We start from the raw sequence: 21,469 nt of genomic DNA on the forward strand, positions 1-21,469 counted from the left end.
GCTGTGGACCCCTCGTAGCTGCCGCTGCCCCCGTGCCTGGGCTCAGCGCCTTCACAGCAGGGTTGCACGGAGGGGCCCCACAGGGGCGCGCACGGACCCACGTGTGTTCCCAGGCCACACGGCAGTGAGGAGGCGGGACCAGAATCATCCGTTCCTGCCTCTGTTCTCTGTACTCCGGCGAAGCAGCTCCTCACCCTCTGCTGCGTCTCTCTGATTTCAAACGAGCTCCAGCCGCTCTGAGCTGGAAAAAGCCCGTCTGGTGCTGGCTGACTCTTCAGTTGCCCACTCAGTCCCCCGCCATGGGCTCTGCCCCCTCAGCTGGGGGGACTGCACTCTCCAAGGGCGCTAATGGCCTCCTTGCCACACAAGGGCAGTTCCCAGTCACTGTGGCTTCTCTTGCACAGCCCTGATCTCTGCAGCTCTGTGGTGGGGCGCAGCCCCAAAGTGCAAAGACTGAGCAGCCCCAGTCTTTGATCCTCGGAGCAGCAGAGCTGGGGCATTCTGGCTGGGCAGCCCTGGACAGGCCACTTTCCCTCCCCGAGTGTCAGGTCCTTCACCTGAAACGTGCCTTTAAGGAGATGTCTTGAGTGTGTTCCGAAGATTAAATGAAATGTGTATCAGCAATTGCTCTGTGGGTCCTGGTGGGTGGCTGTTCAGCAGGGGCCCCATGCTCGTTTCTGCTTCCATCCACGGGAGCTCCTCTTTCTGAGGTTCAGTCCCCACCTCTCTGCTCTTTACTGTCCCCTTACGTGTGCCCACCTTCGGCCACCTTCCCTTGGTGCAGAGAGGACCCTCCACCCTTCTCAGCGCTCAGCTGAGGAGGGGGGTGGGGGGCTGCAGGTCCTCCTGGCCACGCAGCCCAGCCCAAGAGCGCTGTCTGCACTCTCCTTCCACATCCTCACCACACTGCCTCTTGTTTCTCTAACCCTGGCTGCCGCCCAGCTCTCTGCTAAACTGATCTGGCAAATGTCACCTTGTTGCGAAATGCCACAGGGTTCCTGGCCTTATCTGCCTGGTTGACACTGTCTGTCGGCAGGTTCTGCAAACACTCTTGCCCCGCCCTAGCCCCCAGCTATTGTCCTCTACGCTCCTGCCTCCTTTGCCCAGAGGTGATGCTGGGGCTTCCTGTCTGGGGTGGAGGTGGGGGCGGCGGGTTGTGGGGGGAAGCTAGTTGCTTTCACACTTTGGCCCACATCTATTATTTTTTATTTTTATTTATTTGCTTTTATAGATTTTATTTTTAGAGAGCGAGGAAGGGAAGAAGAGAGGGAAACATCGATGTGCAAGCGATACATCAATCGGCTGCCTCTCCTATGCCTCCAGCTGGGGACCTGGGCTGCAGCCCAGGCATATGCCCTGACTAGGAATCGAACCAGAGACCTTTCAGGTTGTAGGCCAGTGCTCAATCCACTGAGCCACAACAGCCAGGGCTATTATTATTTTAAAACAGAATTAAAAAAGAAATCTTAGTTGCCATAATTAAAATACCAGATTTCATGTTCAAGTCCAAATCTCTGAACTTGGTTGACAAAGTGGCAGATCCGGCCACAGCTCTGCATCACCACGTGGCTGCCCTCGGCTACAGTTGCGGCGGTGGGGGGGGGGGGCGCCAGCCTGGAGAAGACTCCCCCAGGACTATCAGCATTCACCATCCACCCCTGTGATCACACTGTCTCGTATCCATGGAAACCAGGGGTGGACTGAGGGCTTCACGGTTCCAGAGAAGTGAGAGAGAGCACATTTCACCATGGACGTGAAAGACGCTGTTTAATATGCCAGGGATGTCTAGGTTGAAAGAAAACCACATCCCACCTGCTTTCTCTTGGTGTGACTGGGCCGGGTGCAGCTCCTAGCCTTCCTCAGCCATCGGTTATAAGCACCTGGGCTGATTGCCCCAGACCTGTCCCAAACTCAAATGGAATCCAAGGTGAATCCAGACTCCAATCTTCAGCCATTCCCTGATTTGTCTCCTGACTGTTCCGCGGGCACCTCAGTCTTTCAACAAGCATTCCTCAGCCATCTGCTGTGTGCCAGGCACTGCCCTAGGCTCCGATGAGACACCGTGAAGATAACACAGGGAGCCCTGCGTGCGTTCCCCAGGGTCCTCAAGAGAACACAACAGACCTGAGCCGTCCTGGCCCAGTTGGGGCCCTCTCCTGTCTCTCTCCATCCAGGCTTGGGACAGGCTGGCGACAATCCCCCCAGGGTAGCAGGAGGGCACCAGTGAGAAGCAAGAGCCCCTACACAATTGGGGACAACACTTGAGTCTCCAGGTGTCAAGGTGCCAGGCAGACGCAACCTTCCCAGGGGTACTCACTAGTGAATGGTGCTCAGTGCTAGCCCCTCCCAAGACAGAGCACAGAGGGCCAGGCCTGGCTCGGCGGCTGTGCGAACTGGGTCAGGTCTCCTAACCTTTCACCTAAAAAATGGGAGTAACTGCAGACACTTCGCAGGGTTGCTGGGAGGGTCGCAGGGGACGACGTAAGCCACGGCCAGTCGAATCCAGATGCCCATCAGACTCGCCTGCCTTCCTCTCCTCAGCCCACACCTCCTGGGGCTCTAACCTAGGCTCCTGGGGACTGGCGCTGGGTCCCACCTCCACCTCCGCTGTGTCGGTTTCTGTGCCTCTTCCTCTAACCGCTAGCTGTCCTGGTCTCCTGTTCGCCCTGCTCAGGGCCAGAACTCCTTCTACAAGTTGAACCTGGTTGCTTTACTACTTCAAACACTCCTGTGCCCCAAACCGCACCCCACCCCCCACTGTGCCCTCAGGAGGCAGTCCCAGGTCCTCAGCCTGCCAGGACCTGGGGTCTCCTTCTCCAGACCCCTCTTTCTCGGCAGCAGCTGTCCAGCAGATGGACAACAGATGGTACCTCTTGGTCTCACCTCTGTGGATCCATCTCAACTCCTCACCTCTGACTTCCTCACCTCTGACTTCTACACCAGCCTGGACCAGGCTCGCCCCACTCCCGTGGGTTCCTGGGCCCAACACATGGAATCCCATTGCTCTCCTCCCACAAGCCAAGAGCCCTGCACGTCCCCGTCACAGGGACCGCCAGGACGGTCCGCCCTAGGAAACCCAGCTCACCCTACCTGCCGTGCTCCCCAAACTCCAGCACTCCGTGTGCACAGCAGGGAGGCACAGACAGCACACAGGTGGATACAGGTTTATTGTGGCTCTGGGCGTGGGCAGGGCCGGTGTGGCCAGCACCATGTGCAGTGGTGGGGGAGTGGGGGAGACAAAGGTGGTGAGGCAGGGCCCAGGGAACCCCAGGAGCTAGGACCGGGGTGACCTTTGCCAGCCCTACCCAGAAATCTGGTGGGATGCCTCCAGGAGCAGGGCCCCCCCATGGGGCAGGGCACGGCAGCTATGGGCCGGAGGGGTCACACGTGGGAGAAGGCGTGGCTCTTGCAAAGGGGCTTGTCCTTCTTGGAGTAGAAGGTCTTTCCTTCCAGGTTGATCTGGCATATCTGGGGACGGCCAAGGTGCAGTCATTTGGGGTTGGGAGTGGCAGGAGAGGCCCCCTTTCAATCTCTCGTGAATCCCAAAGGCAGGCGCTGGGAGGGAGACTGGCGAAGCACAGAGTGCTGGGGGCTGACCCGAGTCTGAGGGGTACTCACCGCGCACACAAAGCACGTGTCATGCCAGCTGAAGCCCAGGGCCTCCAGGAAGCGGTCGCCAGCGTCTATCTTGAAGTCACAGCCTCGGCATTTTGTGCCAAACATCTTCTCATAGTCTGGGAGGGGTGCAGGCAGAGAGGAAGGAGGAACCGGGTTCTCACCTGTCTCGGCCCGGCCCTCCCACCTGGCCCCACCCCTTCGTACCTCGCTCGCAGTAGGGTGCCCCTTCTTCCATGTAGAAGGCTCTGTTCCTAATGGGTGTCTTGCAGGCTGTGCACGTGAAGCAATACACGTGCCAGGTCATCTTCAGGGCATGCATGATTTCCTGGGAGGAGGTAACAGTCACCTGGCGGCTCAGCCCGCTCCTGCCCAGAGCGCGGGACACAGGAGCTGGCCTTGAGCCCACTTTCTCCCCCCGGTAACTATTACCTCTGCACACCCACCCTCCCACTTCCTGTCTCCAACCCTCAGGTCTCCAGGTGGTGTCCACTATGCCTCTGACTGGACATGTCCAAAATCTCCACACCCCAAACCTGCTCCTCCCACGGCTGTCCCCACCCCTGTTTTCCGCCACTCCACCTTCCACCTGCACAAATTCCCTCTCTACCAGCCCACATCTGGCCCACCAGGAAACCCTGTTGGGTCTACCTCTGAAATGCACCCAGATTCTGACCGCTTCTCACAGCCTCCCTGATGCGGGCTCTCAGCCTTCCTATCTCTGGCCAGGGCAACCCCATAAAACTGGCCTCCGTGGCCTCCCTCTGCTCCCACAGACTGAGGTCAGCCAGAGCCAGGCCCATCCCTGCTGTTCGAATCCCTGCCTGTTCCACATCCCTCTGAGCAAAAGCCAGAGCCGGCGAGGGGTCCGGAGAGTGGCAGGTCAGGCCTGTCCCTCTACTCCTCTCAAAGCCTGTCCCTTATGGTCAGTGCACCAGGCACGCCACGCTGGGGCTTCACATGTGCCATCCCCTCTGCCCAATACCCCCACGGCTCATCCCTCACCTCCTGCGTTTCTGCTCAAATGTCACCTCCTCCACGAGACTCACTCTGACAGCAGATTCACACTCCTACCTGCCTTCCCAACACCACTCTGGATTGCCTTCAACCCTGCGTTTCCTTTTTTCCATGACCACCTTTCTCACTAAGATAAACTACCAGGTAATTTACCTGTTCTATCTACTGCTTACCATCTGCCTCTCCCCACCTCTTTCTGCTCAAATGTAAGGTCCAGGAGTGTGTGTCCCACCAGTGCCTGGCCCCGTGGGTGCCCGTCAACAAGAGCTGTGGGTGAGGTTAACCCGCTCCACTGAGGGGGAGGGAAGCAGAGGCTCACAATGGGGCACCCCAGGATGCTCTCACCAACCAGGGCTGCAGCACTCCACTGGGGCAGAGGGCAGAGGGAGGTCAGAGGTCAGACCTGCGGGTAGAGCCTTGCTGGTGACTTAGCCATCAGCTTCTCTCTTTTTTTTTTAAGATTGTACTTTATTTTTAGAGAAAGGGGAAGGGAGAGAGAAAGAGAGGGAGAGAGACATCAATGCGTGGTTGCCTCTTGCACACCCCCTACTGGGGACCTGGCCCACAACCCAGGCATGTGCCCTGACCAGAAATCAAACCAGCGACCCTTTGATTCACAGGCCAGCACTCAATCCACTGAGCCAGACCAGCCAGGCCCCATCAGCTTCTCCTTGACACTCGGTTCCTCCCCTTGGGAACTGGGAACCTAGCGCCAGCTGTGGCAGGGTTGCTGTGAGGATCACCCCACGTTTGGAGTCGGGAGTTCCAGAGCCAGTGCCTGCCAGGGCCAGGTGGTGCACACAACAGGGCGCAGTGGGGACAGTGGCATGGCGAGCACCTGTTTGCCCTGGGGGTGGGGGGCAGTGCTGAGCAGTTCATTCTAGAATGCCTGTAAGGCCCAGGTCGAAATCTATGTGCTAAAGTGAAACTGGACTTTTAAATGCTGGCCATTCGCTGAAAAATGGAAGCCTGTGCCTGGCCAGGTAACCCAGTGGTTAGAGCATTATTGTGACACACTAGGATGGAGGGTTCGATCCCTGGCCAGGGCACGTACAAGAATCAACTGATGAGCCCTGGGTAGGGTGCCTTGGTGGACTGGGTGCCGGCCTGAGAACAGAAAGGTCACTGGTTCAACTCCCAGTCGGGGCACATGCCTGGGCTGCAGGCTGGATACCCAGTTGGGGGTGTGAGAGAGGCAACCTATTGATGTATCTCTTGAGCATCGATGTTTCTCTCCCTCTTTCTCCCTCCATTCCTCCCTCTAAAAATAAGTTAAAATCTTAAAAAAAATAATCAACCCATAAATGCACAGATAAATGGAACAACAAATCATGTTCCTCTCTCTAAAATCAATAAATGAAATTTAAAGAAACGTAAAGTAAAAAGTGGAGGAGTGTGAACTGAGCCAGATCTAAGTGTGGACAGCACCCAACTCTCAGATGGCCCACTGTGCCCCCAACAACATCTGTCACACCCCACAGCCACCCGGCTGGTGCTTACTGCCACCTCAAGGCCAGTGAGGCCCAGAGAAAGCGACTTGCCCCAACAGACGGCAGAACTGGGTTTGTGCCCACACCTGGTTGACACCAAAGCTGGCTCTTTGCACTGCCTGTGACAGGACAGGACAGGAGTGTGCAGGGTCGGGGGCTGGCTGGTGGGCGCCTGGCAGGAGCCAGCCTTCCATGAGGATGCACAAGGGCCTGTGCTCTACTTACTAACATCCACTTTACCCCTAGTCTCCTACACTTGCCTGCCTCTCACACCCCCACGGCCCCGGCCCCAACTGTTGTCACCTGTCACGATAGAAAGCCTCAGTTCCCTTCCCCGCTGTTGCCACCCTGTCTGAAGAGGCTGGCCTCACCGGCTCCAAGCTCCAAACTCCTGACACAGCCCTTGCCCACCTCTCCTCACACCTTCCCAGGTGCTGCCTTGTGACACAAGCTATTTCTTCCGCCTGTAGCACTGTCCCTGCTCCTTTTCCAAGCTAATTCCTACACATTCTAAGTCCAAGAGAGGCCACTTCCATCTACTCCTTCAGGGGTTTACTGACCACCGCCTACGCATGGGCACAGAATAACGTGTGAACAAAACAGCCCCAGTCCCAGCCTACGTTCCTGACTGGGGAACACCTGGGACAAAAGGACTGAGGGGTAGTGAGCCAACTGTGGGGTGTCTGGCCTGGTGGGAAGGGTGGGCATCCAGGCAGGTGTTCCTGAGGAAATGATGTTTGAGTCCCCAATGAGAAGGAATGAAGTAAAGAGGGGGCTAGAGCGTCCCTGGCAGAGGACGGCCCATGCAAAGCCCGGAGGTGAGGAGGGCACAGCTCCTGGAGCTGGATTACCAGGGTGAGGGGACTGGTGGGGAGTGGGGAGCCTTGAGAGCATGGGGGTCCTGGATGGCCCAGATCAGGACAGGTTCTTTCTAACGTGTCCTCTCACCCCCTAGAATGTCCTTCCAACCCCACTGAAACAACGAGATCACCCTGCATCTCTCCCCATTCTTCACCCTAAGCTCAGAGGATAGGCAGTCTCCAGTGCCAGGCGCAGGCAGGGCACAGAGCCCACGGCAGGCTGGGCAGGTCAGCCTCCCGTCCAACCATGGAGGGTGAGGGCACTCTCTAGGGTCTGTCAGGGCCTGCAGTCCCTGCAAGAGGGAAAGTCGAGGCCACAGGGCCACTCTGCGGAACCACTGGCCCAGGCTGGGCAGAAGCAGGGTTTGCCACTGAAGCTCCTCCAGGACCCAGGACCCAGCCCGTGGTGCAAGCCTCGGCTCCTCATCTGTGAGGAGGGCGATGAACCTGCCCACTCAGGGCTTGTGGGGTTGGAACAAGCAGGACAAGAGTGCAGTGTGATGCAGGCGGAACAGCAGGACCTTGATCCATAGAAAGCAAATCCAGACGCCCAGCTCACGGGCGTCCCTGGGCTCCAGCACGTTCTCTGGAAGAGCTCAGTGGGGTGTGGCCTAGGCTGGCAGGGAAAGGGCCATGAAAAACTCCCTCATCTATTAGAAGGGAATAACCAAACTGACTTCAAAGTAGGATGGTGAAACTGAATGCCCACACACAGGAAGTGTCCCCGTGACCTGTCACTAGAATGACAAAGACCGGTAACACCCATTCTCCCATCTAGTGTTGGAAGCGCCACATTTTGCTGGGCACACATCTACCCAAAATAAACCTATTTCCCAGCCTCCCTTGCTCCTCCACGCCAACAGGCCAGGACTCGCCTGCCCACCCCCCACTCACAGACCCTACTCACGCCTGTGATCTTTTTCTTGCACTTGGCACAGCTAGGCGCGTAGCGCATGTCATAGCAGGGTGGGCAGAAGATGGCCCCCTTCTCCTCGAAGAAGCCGCCCTCTTCCAGGACCGTCCCGCACTGGCTGCACACAAACTCCTCGGGGTGGTATGCATGGCCCAGCGCCACCAAGTAGCGGCCCCTGGGGGCGGGCGAGAGCAGTGAGAGGGAGTGGATACAGATGAGGTGGGACTCCTAGCCCGAGCCCCAGAGGGTTTACCGAACACCTATTCTGAAGCCTGAAGGGAAAGTTTCCCAAAGAAGGGAGGAGAGAGGCCGGGACATGCGACAGTAATGAAGCTGCACCGCTTTATGCCAGATGAGGGGGTGGGGCAGCGCTGGGACAGGAGGCAGGGCTATACTTCGGGGCTGTAGACTTGGGCACAGTGAGATGGACCGGAGGAACTGGGGCTCCAGAGGAGAGGGCCCAGTATCCAGGAGTCCTGAAGACTGGTGGGTACCTGAGCCAATCCTGGTGCCTACCCTGTCCTGCTGCCTCTTCTGCCTGGCCTGGGCAGGGGCCCAGAAGTCCTGGATAAAGGGACATGGTCTGCAGAGCATCAGAGCTGACAGGAGTCCAGAGCAGGGGAACAGCAGAGACCTAGGAAGCCTCTTGGATCTGGTACATGGACTCAGTGGGCATTTTATGGTCCTGCTGGACCCCAGGGAGCAGAGCAGAGACAGAGGGGCCCCTGGCCTGTCTGCTGAGAGCAGCGGCTTAGCAGAGCTAGTAAGAGGGAGAGGCAGAGGGGTGGGCCCTTCTCTGCCAGACAGCAGCAAGGCTATGGGAGCTGCTCCGATGCATCATGGGTAATTCCTCTGTTTCACAGGGTCAAACATTGATAGAGGCTGATGTGGGGAGGGCGGACATGAGGCAGAACTCAGAGTCTGAGGACCCAGGCCAGGTCCCTTCCCCCACTCCAAACGGGAACCGAAACCTTATCCTTGTGCAGCAACAGCTGAGATTGAGTGGGGAGACAGATTGGGAGTGTGGGGCGGGGAGCAGTGATCTGAAAAGACACTAAGACCAGGCATCAGGACAGGAAAAGACCAGGGTAGGAAAGGAACAGGGCCACCCACCGGATGACCTTGTGGCACTGGTGGCACACAGGAGTCTTGCCATTGCTGCCACCGCCCCCTCCTGCGCCCCCTCCAGCAGCTGCCTGCACGATGGAGGTGCGGTTCTGCAGAGGCGTGGGTGTGGCAGGCTGGCTGTGCCGGGTCAGCACCGTGCTCGTCTTGTCCGGGGCATAGCGCTCGGCAAACGCAGGGTCCACAGCCCAGGGTGGGCGACTGGTGGGGCTGGAGGTGGTAGGGCCTGCCAGAGCCAAGTAAAGTGGCTCCAGAGGGTGCCCAGGGACCCCAAAAGACAGGGGCTAGAGCCCAGGGCAGCTTGGAGGGGCCCACCGCCCCCATGCCCCTGGAGACTACCCACCCTTCCCAAGTTCCCAGCCCACTCTCTCTCACCAGACCAGGGTTCCTGGGGTGTAGCTGAGGCTGGGACTGGGGCTTCTGTCCTGGGCACCTGGCTGCAAGATCTGCCATTCAAGGCACTGTATAGCTGGGTCTCCTAACAAGACCCCACCCCACCTTGGTCCTATTGCTCCCCCACCCCCCCGGGAGATGCCTGAGTGTGTGACAGCTGTTGGGCTGGACTCCAGCTTCCATCGGGGTGGGGATGGGTGAGGCAGCCTCTCCTAGCCAGGCTCCAGCAGGCTGGTCTGGTGCACGGGGCTGGGGAGTGGAGCAGGGCTCTTGCTTCTGGGGCAGCTCTCAGAACCCTCTCATCCCTGAGACATGGCTCTGATGGCAGGGCCCCCCTTGTCAGCTACCACCTCCTACCGAGAGTCAGACTGGCAGGGCCCGCAATGGGTGTAAGCCATCTAATACCCCCACTCCCCAAACGTAAATCGAGCCCACGAAGACAGAAGACAGAGGCAGAAGACAGCAGGACTGGGAGTGTTTATTTCCATGCCCAGGCTGGCACAGACCTGGCAGGCGGCAGCACCAGAGGGCAAAGAGGGAAGGCAGTGGTAGACGAAGCCAGGCCGTGTGCCAGGTGGGCAGCCAGGGCCAGACCAGCAGGAGGTTCAGTCCAGGGGCAGGAAAGGAGTGGGTCAAGGAGGCAAAAGCTCGAGGCACCAGGGGGTGCCCTGGGCAGGAGGAACAGAGAGAGAGAGGCAGAGAGGACAGCTGGCTGGCCAGCACCGGGCTACGACTGCACGTTGAGCACGTGGGCAGAGCGCTGGTGGTGCCAGTCCCGGAGGCGGGTGTAGCGTGGGCTCTGCAGCTCCAGGACATACTTTTCCCTGAGGGGCAGAGAGAAGGAGGAGGAAGTAGAAGGAAGGAGAGATGGAAGGGAGGAAGGAAGGAAAGCAGGAAGGTGAACGGAGAGTTCTGGCTGGGCTTCCAGGAGCAGACACAGGGTGGTGGCCAGTACGGGAAGGCAGGGATGAGAAAGAGGAGCTGGTGCCAGCCTCCTTACCTTGACTTCTTCAGGTGCTCCTCATCCGGGTCTTGCACTGAGAAGGCAGAGGCAGGCATTGACCAAGAGAAGACAGAGGGCCACCCCAGCCTTGAGCCCTGGCTGAGCCCAGGCCCAAGCTGGGGGCAAGGAGGAGAGTGTGCCCTGCCCTGCCCTGGGCCACCACTTACTGAACTCGGTGCCCGTGAGGTGGGCGAGGATGCGGAAGGAACGGGACTGGCCCGTTCCCGGCCGTGGCCGCCAGTCCTCCGTGTCCTCCATCAGCCGCTGCTTGCTGGCGTCTGGGACCAGCGGTCGGAGCGGCTGTCTGTGGGGAGGGTGTGGCTCAGAACCTCATGCTAGGGGTGGGCAGCGGGGCAGCCCCTCCCTGGAGTTCGTACTTGTGGGCTATGGTGATGGGCGATGGGGAAGGGCAAGGCTGGGTGGATGAGGGAGTAGATAAATGAGAGGGGAGGAGGGCACACGGGGTGAGGAGCTGGGGTGGGGAGGGGCTGCTGCCCAGAGTGTCAACAGGAAGGAAGAGAGGAACAAGCAGAGGGGGCTCACTGACTTGTCAGGGGTCTGCACCTGTGAAGGAAATAGACAGATGGGATAGATAAAGGAAAAAAGAGACAGACATATGGGAAGAAAGATGGCAAAGGTCAGAGTGGCAGGGGAGCAAGGCTGCACTGAGCGTCTGGGGCTCAGTGGGCCACAAACCACACCCCAACCCCAGGATGCCAGTGCGGGGGGGGGGGGGCGTTGCTGGCTCAGAGCTCCAGGAGGGCACCACCTGGGCAGGACCACACCCCACCCCAACAGGGGCCCTGAACCTGAAGGCCCCGCTCCGGCCACCAGGGGCCGCTGCCGCACGGTGCCAGCCAGGCTGAGGTGCAGAGCGGACAGAGCAGCAGCGGATGGACAGAGCGTGGGCGGTGGGAAGGCAGGACGTACCCATTCTGCTGCGGGGCACTGTCAGCGGGCGGGGGTGCCCCGAAGGGCCGTGCCGTCTTGTTGAGGGAAGCGCTGGGTGCAAAGGTGTACCGCGGGGGATCCGCGGCAGGGGTCAGGGCCTGGGCGGAGACAGAGCCAGGCAGGGCCCGTGGCGCTTTGGGGGCCTTGGCCAGCACTGAGGAGAGGGGTGCTCCGACCCCGCTCCTACACATCTGGATGAATCTTTTGGGGAAGGGGTGGCTCGGGTTTTAAGGGGCCCATTTGGGGGCAATGATTTCAGCCCACGAGTGTGGTGAGCAGCACAGGCAGGTGGAGGCAGGCAGAGGCGGCACGGACGACATGCAGACGTGCGTGGTCCAACCGTGCGGCAACCCTGACCCAACTCCCCGTTCTCCTCACTCTTCCGGGATCCAGCTCCCGCCCTCTACTCCCAGACAGGGTTGGGGGTACCCAGGAGGCTATGCGGGGAGGGCGGGCCAGCCAGGGGTCCGATCCCACCCTACCACCACCTAGATGGCCCAGGACCACCCCCTACCTTCTGCGGTTTGCTCTGAGCCTGCTGGGCCCTGGAAGAGAACCAGAAGGAGTGACAGAGGGCTGAGGCCAAGGGCACCCTGCCAGCGGGGTGGGCCAGTGCCCGTATACCTGCTGAGACCCAGGCTGAGGCACTCCCCACAGGCTCGGATCTTGTTCTGGGCTTCGATGTGCGTGAGGCCTCCCGCATTCTCACCATCGATACTGAGCACCCAGTCGCCCACGGCCACGCCAGCCTGTGCAGCCTTGCCTCCAGGAGTGAGCTGTGGGGACAGGAGGGTCACCAGGGCGCCAGACTGCAGACCAAACTGAGGCTACCAGAAATTGGCCTGCGATGCCACCCTACTTCAGCACCCAGAGGCCTCTCCATCCGGCATGTTCCGGACAGCTGTGGGGCACTGAAGCGATCTGGGAGGGGTGGGGCTCACCCGAGTTCCACAATGACCTATTTATTCACCTCCATGACCCTCCCCACAGTCCAGAAACTGTCATGATGTCGACAAGCAGCCACCCTCACGCTAAACCCCAAGTGTCTCAGCTCCAATTGGCCTCTAGCCTAGGCTGTTCCATCCAACAGACATGCCTCCTGGCTTATGCAGTTGGCAAGTTCCTCTCTGGCACCCCTAGGTTCTCTCACTGACCTCTTCGCTCTTAGCATCCTGGGCTGGGACCACCTCCAGGGACCTGCCAGGACGTCCTGAGAGCCAGGAATAGGCTCTATCACCTCCAGGTTCCCAGGGAACAATGCCTAACTGAAGGAGTCCACGGTGTCAGCCATGACTTCCTGGCTGTAAATGACTGTTGCCCAAGCCTTCAATTGACATTCACCCTCTCCAATCCTTTGGGCTCCGGTTGGAGATCCCTGGTGACTGTTGCAAATGAGGGGCAATAGCAGGCTGGAATGATCACCACCAGCGTGAGCTGAGACCATCAGGGATGACTTCTGGGGAAAGGTGGGTGACAGGAATGGCACGTCTCGCCCAGGGGGTAAGGGCCTTGAAGGCTGAGGAAAGGAACCAGAACTGGGCTCTGAGGTCAGAAGTTGCCATTAGTAGTCTGAAGGTACGGTTATTTCTTAGATCCTCAGCAGAGGCGGCCTGCACAGCCCTGGCCAGGCAGTTCAGTGGCACAGCTGTTCAGGGCCTAAGCTCCAGGACTGCCTGGCCAGGTAACAAGGGCCCGACTCTGAGGAAGCTTCTGTGCAGAGATGCTAGACCGGAGACTCACACTTCACAGTGGGGGCCTGGGGGGTTGGGAGGTACAGGCTGCCCAAAGCCCCCCGAGGCTCCTTTGGGGGTGTGGGAGGCACACAGACTGAGCTGAAGTAGAAAGGGTGAGGCAGAGAGACCAGATGCAGAGGGCACCAGCCTTGGGGCACGAAGAGGGGGATGGGTGTAACTGCTCAACTTCATGCTTGGGAGGTGGGAGGGTCAGACGCTGGGTGGCTCCTTCTGCACCTGCCAGGCAGTAAGAATACAGCTCCCATTTATTGAGCACCTAGTGCCGCCACGTACTGACACTGAATCCTCCCACAACCCTGTGGGACAGAGCCTGGGGTTATACCCATTTCACACACGGGAGAGCAGAGAGGTTAAGTAACGTGCCTGGCTGGTGAGAAGTAGGGCCAGGACCTTGATCCTGAGGCTGCACCACACCAGGCCACCTCTGCTGGGTGTGGGGCCCAACTCAGAGGTCAGCCCACCAGGAAAGACTCCCTGAGCCCCCCCGGCTGGGTCTGGAGCCTGGACCCCCTATCCCACTTTTAATTCAGCCCAAGGCCCTCACAATGGGCTTAGGGAAGTGACGCGCTTGCAGGGAAGTGACTTACTTAAGGTCACGGTGAGTCAGGAGAAGGGAAGCCTGGTTCTGCCGCTCCCTACCCACAGGGCTGGCTCCTGGGAGGTGTGGGCTGAGCCTGAGCTGGGGGGTCTTGGGGCAGGCAGGAGAAGCTGGCTCTGAGAGAAGGGGTGTGGGGTTGGGACAACTTCCTTCCTAGGGGTGGGAGTGAGGAGGACAGGAAGCAGAAGAGGGATACGGGAGGGGTCAGAGAGGTGGAGAGAAAAGCTGGAGAGCTGGGAGGGCAGGAAGCAGGCGGAGAGAGCTGGAGAGAGAAGCAAGGAGGCCAGAGGGACCAAGGAGGGGAAAAAAGCCAGGGGGCTGGACACTGCATGGGGTGAGGGGTGAGTCAGCCTGAGGGCCCCACTGAGCAGCCCAACCCCCCCAGTCCCAGACGTTACCTCATCTCCCATGCCTGGGCCTACAGCCAGCCCTAGCCCCTCCCGCCTCCTTCCACACTGGGGTCAGGGGAGTGGGAGAGGGAGCCCAGCTCATAAAAGACCACCCCACCCACCCACCCACTAGGGCTCAGATCCAATTCCAGAGCTGCGCTTAGCTGGTGGCCCCACCCACACGCTGGGACCTCTAACACGGGAGCCAAGGGTGCCCCCAACAGGCCACATCTGGAAAGTCCATCCCCTAGGCTACTAGGTGGCCCATCCCCACCAATGAAAGAGACTCAGAGGCCAGCTAAGGCCTAGGGCTCTCCACCACACTGGCCAGCACTTGCCCAGGGAGGGGATTCGGGGTAGGTTTTCACAGCTGGAAAGGCTTTGAGGACTGTATAGGGGTGGGTGTGTGTGGGAGGAGGACCATGGCCACTAGTTACCCTGCTGGCAGGGCAGTTTCCAAACGAGACTGAGGTAAAGTCCCTGGAAAAAACAGTGACGGCCTCCCTGCCATGGTCACCAAGCCCAGCTCACACAGACAGACTCCACTGCACAGCCTCTGGGCAGTGCCTGGACAACCTCTGGCCCCCGCTAGGCCGTGCTTGCTCTGGGCTGCCAGCTGCCTGCCCACAGGGTGCCTGGGTGGGCCTAGAGAGGCCGATTGGGCACAGGAATTCCCCACCCCCTCTAACCCCGAGACCACAGTCAGAAGCACCAGCCCCAGTGGCCTCACCATATCTGGGCAGGCAGCTAGTTCTCTGTACCCCACGACTGATCCTATAGCTGGAGCTATGACCTGGTGGTTACCAGCTGAGGCATGCACCCATCGAATAGGTTCAGGGGTCCGAGCCTAGGCCAGTCATTTTTGGCTCTGCAAACTCCAGGCGCCAGTTGGCCATCCCAGTGTGGGGCTGCATTCTTGGGCTTATAAGGCAATCCCCCTGCCACAGGGAGGAGCCAGCCCCCAGCTCCGCCCCTACCAGGACAGGCTTTTCAGGGGCTGAAGTCAGCACCCTAGAGTCCATTCCACACCCACTTGGGGTCAAAGGCCACTGCCTCTTGAATTGGGACTGGTGGGTGGGAATGCAGGTCCTCCTCTGGCTGGAGAAACAATATACTCCAACCAACCCAAACTGCAGCCATCCCAGTGCCTGAATTCCAGCCCCTGCTTGGCCATGGGATTTTGGAAGGAGCCCTTCCACCTCTCAGCCCCGAGTTCCCTCATCTGGAAAAACAGGATGATGATAATGGCTATTTCCTGGGGAGCGACCAGGCTGTAGTGGATCTTGCAGTCAGAGTGCTCTGCCCAGGCCCTGGCTCTGAGTATTGTATTGCTCCCTCAAGCAGCTCGGACTCTTTCTGGAGACCTCACCCTCCTGCAGAATAGACACTCCCCAGCCTCAGAGGGGGCTCCAGGGGCTTTGTAGAATGGCATCTGGTAGTACAGTGCTGGAACTGGGGCGGGGGAGCTCCTCTCCAGGCATCGCCTTGTTAGCAGCCCTGGTGGCAGGTGCCAGCCACAAATCTGGACCTGGATACCTCCTGGTCTACTGGCCTTGGCTTGGACTCCTCCCATCATTTCTGACGCCGCTTGCTCAGACCTGAGCCCCTCCCCAACCTAGGCTCACCCGGGAGATGGAGAGGGGCACATTGAAGTCCTTGCCCCCCTGCAGTCGAAAGCCCCAAGGGGCTGGTCCCTCCAGCACCACTTTGAAGGAATCCATGGTGCCTGCTCCTGAGAGAAGAGAAAGGTAAGTTGCCCACATGGTAGCGCAAGGTAGGTGCAGCTCCGGACACCATGCTTGGACTGGTGCCAGGCAGGCATGGGCAGATGCTGAGCACACCTAGGGCACCGGTAGGCAAGCAAGCACCTCATCAGGCTTGGCTGGGCTGCTGGCTGGCAGACCTCACTTTGGTGGCAGACCTCACTTTGGAAAGACAGGGGCAGCCTCCCTCCTCCGGGAACGGGGAGGGTGAGGAGAGCTCCCATCCGGGCCTCGGGTTCTTTGCATCCAGGAGCGGGCCGCAGAGCTAAAGTGGCATGACCTCCCTCCAAGCCAGCTTTGAGTCTCCGATAAATGGGGTGAGTCAGGGGCCGGCGCTCCTCTCCCCCGCCCCCGGATCCCGGCAGGCAGGCCTCTGGCTGAAGCCTGCTCGGACTATATAAGGCGTGTAAACTGACACTGTAGAGAGAGCCAGCCGAGGGAGCACCCAGGGGCTTGGGACACGAGGGGGAAGGGTGGGGAAAGAGACGGCTGGAGTGGGTCCTAGCTGTTTCGGGGCCGGTCCAGGCTGCTGGTAGCGGGGCTGTGGGGGCCGGCGGGGGCGCGGCCCCTGGGGAGATCGGTGGGGGTTGGGACCCCAAAGGTTGGGCAGGAAGGCGATTCATCCTGGATCCCAGTGGAGGTGCTTCCCACACAGGCCTGCTACCATCCAGACGTGACTCAGTTTCCCCCTGGTCCCCAGCCCGGGCCCGTTGCCGCGACAAAGTCCTCCGCGCAGGAAGCAGCGCAGGCGCCAATCGGCCCAGCCACAGCCGGCTTCGCCGCAGGAAGGCGGAGGCGGAGGCGGGGTCCGAGGCAGGGGCAGGAGCCCGGGCCCGCGGGAGGTACTCAGTGCTGGCCACGACCCCTAATGCTCTCTGTGGTCCCTAGCAGCCCCGCGACCCCTGCCTGTCTCAGGCCCAGACGCCCCTTGCAGTAGCTTGTACCTGCTCTGCCCCGCCGGGGCGCTGCTCCGCGCAAGGTTCCAAGGGGCCCCCTCAGGATCTGCCGCAGAGTTCTGACCCCGCCCCCGCAGCCTCTGCCCGCTTTGAGCCCGCGGAAAGGGGCGGTGCCCTAGACCACGCCCATACGCGCCCCGCCCACGGGGGCCTCCCTCGCCGAGGGAAGCCCCACCTCATCCTTCCGCTTGCCCAATCACGAAGTCTGGTCCCAATTTGCGCTGGAAAACAGGGTCCCCCGAATCCCCTCCTCGGGGCGGGGCCTGGTCGGGGTCTGGCGAGTGGGCTGGCCTTCCCGGCACCGCTCGCCCAGCCGCTTGTGCCTCCGGCTGGAGAGTGAAAAAAAGTCAGCCTTCAGAAACAATTGTCTCTGAACCTTAATTTCCATCTCGGAAAAATGGGACAATAATACTCGCCTCGCCTAGGCAGTGTGGTTCAGTTGGTTGGAGAGTAATCCCATAAACTGAGATCGCGGTTCGATTCTCGATGAGGACACATTCCTAGGTTGTGGTTCGGTCCATACCAGAGACAACGGATAGATGTCTTTCTCGCATCGATGTTTCTCTCGCTCTCTCTCCTCCCCTTCCCCTCTCTCTAAAATCAAAAAGCATGTACTCCAGAGAGAATAAAAAAATAATAACAACTCACCTTGCAGGGCCGCCCTGGGGCTGCCATCGTTTGGACTGCCATTGGCATAATGCTCAGACGTTGGCAGCTCCGGAATTGGAGAGACTTGGGCGGGGGTACATATCGAAGTGGGATTAGTTGAGAGGGGAGCAGGGAAGCTTGAAGCTAGGTGTGCAGAACACTGACTCTACGGAAGGCAGAAAATAATGCAGAAGCTGATGGAAGCTAAGGGGTGCCCTTGGCTGGGGCCCTTGGCTGGATCCTGAGCCTGACCAGTGGCCCTGCCCTCACTCCCACCCTCTGACACCAGGGCAACCAGTAGCCTGCTGCCCTCGGGCCACAGCTCAGTGTGTTCCTCACACTGTTAAGAAGGGCTATGTCTCAGTACCCATGGAAGGCAGCACCTCCCCTGGAAATGTGTCAGAGTCCCCACTTTGCCTCTCCCACCCCTCACCACTGCAAGCGCAGGGAGAAGTTTAGTGGGGAGGGGAGCGTGCAGGTGAGGGAACAGGCATCCACCCCTTAGCTCCTTCTAGGACATGGACACTGCTGTTGCCCCTCCACCATCATCAAATTTCCCTCTTCGGCATCATTCCCCTCACGGGCAAAAACTGCTGTGAGAGTCTAGTGTTCAAAGAGATCCTCTCCTGACCCCACTTCCCTCCCCAGCTCTTTTATTCAACTCCCCTGGTGATTGAAATTCCTCGAAGGAGTTATCTGTGGCCCTGTCTGGACTTGCTTTCCCCCATTTTCTCTTGAACCCACTCCAGTCAGGCTCTTGTTCCCCAGTCCTTTGAATGAATTCCCTCCTCTCAGCTTCTCAGATAACCTCCGGGTTATCAAATCAGTGGTGCTTTCTCCGCTCTCTGCCAACCCCACCTAGGAGTACTGCAGATACACACCCTCTTCCCCCGGCTTCCTGCCTCCTCCTGCCTCATCTGCCTCCCAGCCTGGCCACTAGGTTTCTGCTCACCACTTGCTCTCTGAGACCCCGCCCTGCCCTGTGGCTTTCAATCGCGCCTACAGGCCGAGGGCCCTGACCTCCCCTACAAGAACTCCAGACTCTAGTATCCAACCCCTGTCCAATCTGTACTTGGTTGTCTACTGGATACCTCGAATCATCATGTCCCAATTTAAACTTGTGATTTTCTCACCTCCCTCACTCCTCCCTTACCTCAGTAAATGGCACCACCATTCGTCATCCTGGCCCAGTAAAAACTATGAAGTTATTTTTCCTGTTCCTTCTCTGTCATGCTCCAGATTCTGCAAAGGCCACCTTCGGGATACGTCCCGCCTCTGATCCCTGCTGCTGCTGGTGCTGCCACCATCATCTCGTGCCTGGAAACCCCAATAGTCCCTTGTGCCTCTCTCTGCTGTTGCCCTTGTCCACTCCGTAGTTGTCTCCTCGCAGCAGACAAAGTGGTATTTTTAAAGCACAAATCATACCACATCACTCTTAACTTCTGGCGTTCCTAAAATGTTGCACCTAAAATAAAACGAAAGCCCTGAAGATGTGCAGGCCATTAATAAACTGGTTCAACCTCCCACGACTCTCCTCCTCGCTCACTCAAACACGTCAAGCACATCACTGCCTCAGCACCTTCCACTGGAAATCGTCCCTCCCCCATATCTAAACAACAGGCTTGCTCACCTGGCTCAGGTCCCTCTGCTCAGAGGTTGCCTCGGAGGGGCCTTCCCTGGTCGGCTTATCTAAAACGGAGGCCCCTGAACCTCACCTGCATCATGCACTGGTCCTTGTCCTGCTTTATTTTCCTCCATGGCACTCACTTCCATCCAACATTATATTCAGTGTTGGTTTCTTCATGGCCCTTTGTCCCCATTGGAATGTCAGTCCCAGCGGAGCAGGGGTTCCTTTGTCTTGTCTACCATCCACACAGTGAGGATGAAGGAAGAATTGAGAAAGTGAAACAGCAAATGAGCAAAGAAAGGAAGGGCAGCCTGGGGGTCCTGGCAACCCCCCAGCAAAGAAGAACCCCAGCGGCCAGTTCCTTGGGCCTGTTGTGCAAGGTTCAAGCCTAGATGAAGCCACCAGAGCTCACAGCACAGGCAGCCCTGGGCAGAAACAGGCCCTGAGCTAGGACACAGTGCCCCCTGGTGGCCAGAAATAAGTGCAGCTCCGGGGCAAGGCTCTCAAAGGCCTGGGGGTTTCCAAAGACTTTCTCTTCCAGCCTGGCTGGAACCTCAGAACAACTACCATGAAACAAAGGGGCTTAGATTTTTACTACAGAAAAGCACGCCAGTACCCAGAGTCCTGGGTTCTAGTTCTAGCCATGTCCCTGACTCTGTGGGTGCCCTGCAGTATGAGCTGGGGTTTGCTCAGCTGGCAGAAATCCCAGGTAAGTCCTGGCTTGCACTGTGGAGTGAAGGGATCCCTGCTACAGCCACCTTTAAAAATTTTTTTTAATATTTTATTTATTTATTTTTGGAGAGAGGGAAAGAAACACCGATGTATGGTTGCCTCTCACGCACCCCCTACTAGGGACCTGGCCCACAACCCAGTCATGTGCCCTGACTGGGAATCGAACCAGCGACCCTTTGGTTTGCAGACCGGTGCTCAGTCCACTGAGCCACACCAGCCAGAGCTCGCTGCAGCCACCCTTAATGGGAGCCTCCCCTCAGCTTGCTCTATAGCAGGCAGCCTGATTGCTCAGGAGAACACATTGTTATCAGAAGGTGCATCCATAAGTGGGGCTGAAATCTGCCCTAGGCCCCAACTGCAGCTTCAGTGTCCTTCCAGGCTGCCCCTGTGGCCACAGACACCCTGGGACAGCACTGCACAGAGCACCTGCCCCTCAACCTCCCTTTGTCCATGACATTTGGAGATGCATTTTAGACACCCAGAGTCTAGCACCCAGTTGCACTCTTAAATCTGGAGCTCCTGGAAGAGGTCAGCGGTGAGGATGTGCCTTTGCTCTGTGAGACGCAGAGACAGGATTGGCTCACGTAGGGCCGCGGTTTCTCAACCCTGGACACACACTGCAATCGCCCAGGGAACTGAGGAAATGGCCTGCCAGACTGAAGCCCCAGCCCCTGGGAGTGGGCCCAGCACCGGCATTTCTCAGACTCGCAGGGGACTCCACCTGCAGCTGGGGTGGAGCTACACCGTGTTGGAGTTCAGAGCCCCAGGAAGAACTTGGGCAGAGGGGGATGGTGTGTCGAGGGGGGCTCTCAAGTACAGCTGAGAAGTTGGGAGGGTTCAAGTAACAAAGAGTCCAGGTTGCTTTTTTTGGGTGGAACATGGAGGTTGGTGGCCCCAATAAAAGCCATGGAATGGAATGGTGAACAAACACCACAGGGACACTGGAGCTGGTGGAAAGGAGAATGGGAGGTGAGAGAGTGGAAATGAGAGGATATCGATTCTTTTGAAGACTTTTTGGGGGGGGAAGAGGAAGAGAGAAGTGGGGAGGTGCTGAAGGAGAATTTGAAGTCAAGGAAAGGTTTCATTTATGGATATGTGGCTGGGAATGACAATGATGAAAACGGGGGGTTAATCAGTGGGTTGAGGAGAGAAGGGACAACTCTGAACCGTCTGCTGAACTGTGGGGCAAGAGGAGCCGGGGCCAAAGCCCATGTCTTGGGAGTAGGAAGTAGGTCAGGAAGGAGCAAGTGCAGATGCTGGTGCACTTGTAGGTGAGGTGGTGGGTGGTGGAGAGTGTTCACCTCTTTTTTTAGAGAGAAGGGAAGGGAGGGAGAAAGAGAGAAACGTCAGGGTGTGGTTGCCTCTGCACAGCCCCAACTCGGGCCCTGGTCCCTCAACCCAGGCAAGTGCCCTGAGTGGGAATTGAACCAGCAACCTTTCCGTTTGCAGGCCCTGGTTGGGGCCTTGATCCACTGAACCACACCAGTCAAGGCTAAATAAACACCTCTTTTAAAAATAGATTTTATTCATTTATTTTTGGAGGAAGGGAAAGGGAAGAAGAAAGAGAGAGAGAGGGAGAGAGAGAGAAACCAAAGTGTGGTTGCCTCTCATGTGCCCCCTACTGGGGACCTAGCC

The 21,469-nt window shown here is 58.6% G+C and overlaps 1 protein-coding gene across 10 annotated transcripts; it reads right to left on the minus strand.

Annotated features, from left to right (window-relative positions):
- Nucleotides 1-3,147: 3,147 nt before the first annotated feature.
- PDLIM7 (PDZ and LIM domain 7) lies at nt 3,148-16,915 on the minus strand. 10 transcript variants are annotated; one of them, XM_037064480.1, is made up of 14 exons: nt 16,816-16,915; nt 15,734-15,840; nt 11,992-12,143; nt 11,882-11,912; nt 11,347-11,465; nt 10,960-10,980; nt 10,584-10,720; nt 10,414-10,450; nt 9,396-9,457; nt 9,009-9,246; nt 7,890-8,070; nt 3,823-3,943; nt 3,619-3,734; nt 3,148-3,468 (listed from the first exon to the last, which is right to left on the minus strand). In XM_037064480.1, the coding sequence occupies exons 2-14, from the start codon at nt 15,827-15,829 to the stop codon at nt 3,382-3,384; spliced, it is 1,398 nt and encodes a 465-aa protein (XP_036920375.1). In that variant the 5' UTR covers nt 15,830-15,840; nt 16,816-16,915; the 3' UTR covers nt 3,148-3,381. The 10 variants fall into 10 exon arrangements, with proteins under 10 accessions (XP_036920375.1, XP_036920373.1, XP_036920374.1 ...); XM_037064478.1 differs by having other exon boundaries at nt 9,396-9,466; XM_037064479.1 differs by lacking the exon at nt 16,816-16,915 and adding an exon at nt 15,977-16,193 and having other exon boundaries at nt 9,396-9,466.
- Nucleotides 16,916-21,469: the final 4,554 nt, after the last annotated feature.

This window comes from Sturnira hondurensis, unplaced genomic scaffold, assembly GCF_014824575.4.
Source record: "Sturnira hondurensis isolate 20B ecotype Veracruz unplaced genomic scaffold, ASM1482457v3 Scaffold0015262, whole genome shotgun sequence".
Classification (NCBI taxonomy): domain Eukaryota; kingdom Metazoa; phylum Chordata; class Mammalia; order Chiroptera; family Phyllostomidae; genus Sturnira; species Sturnira hondurensis.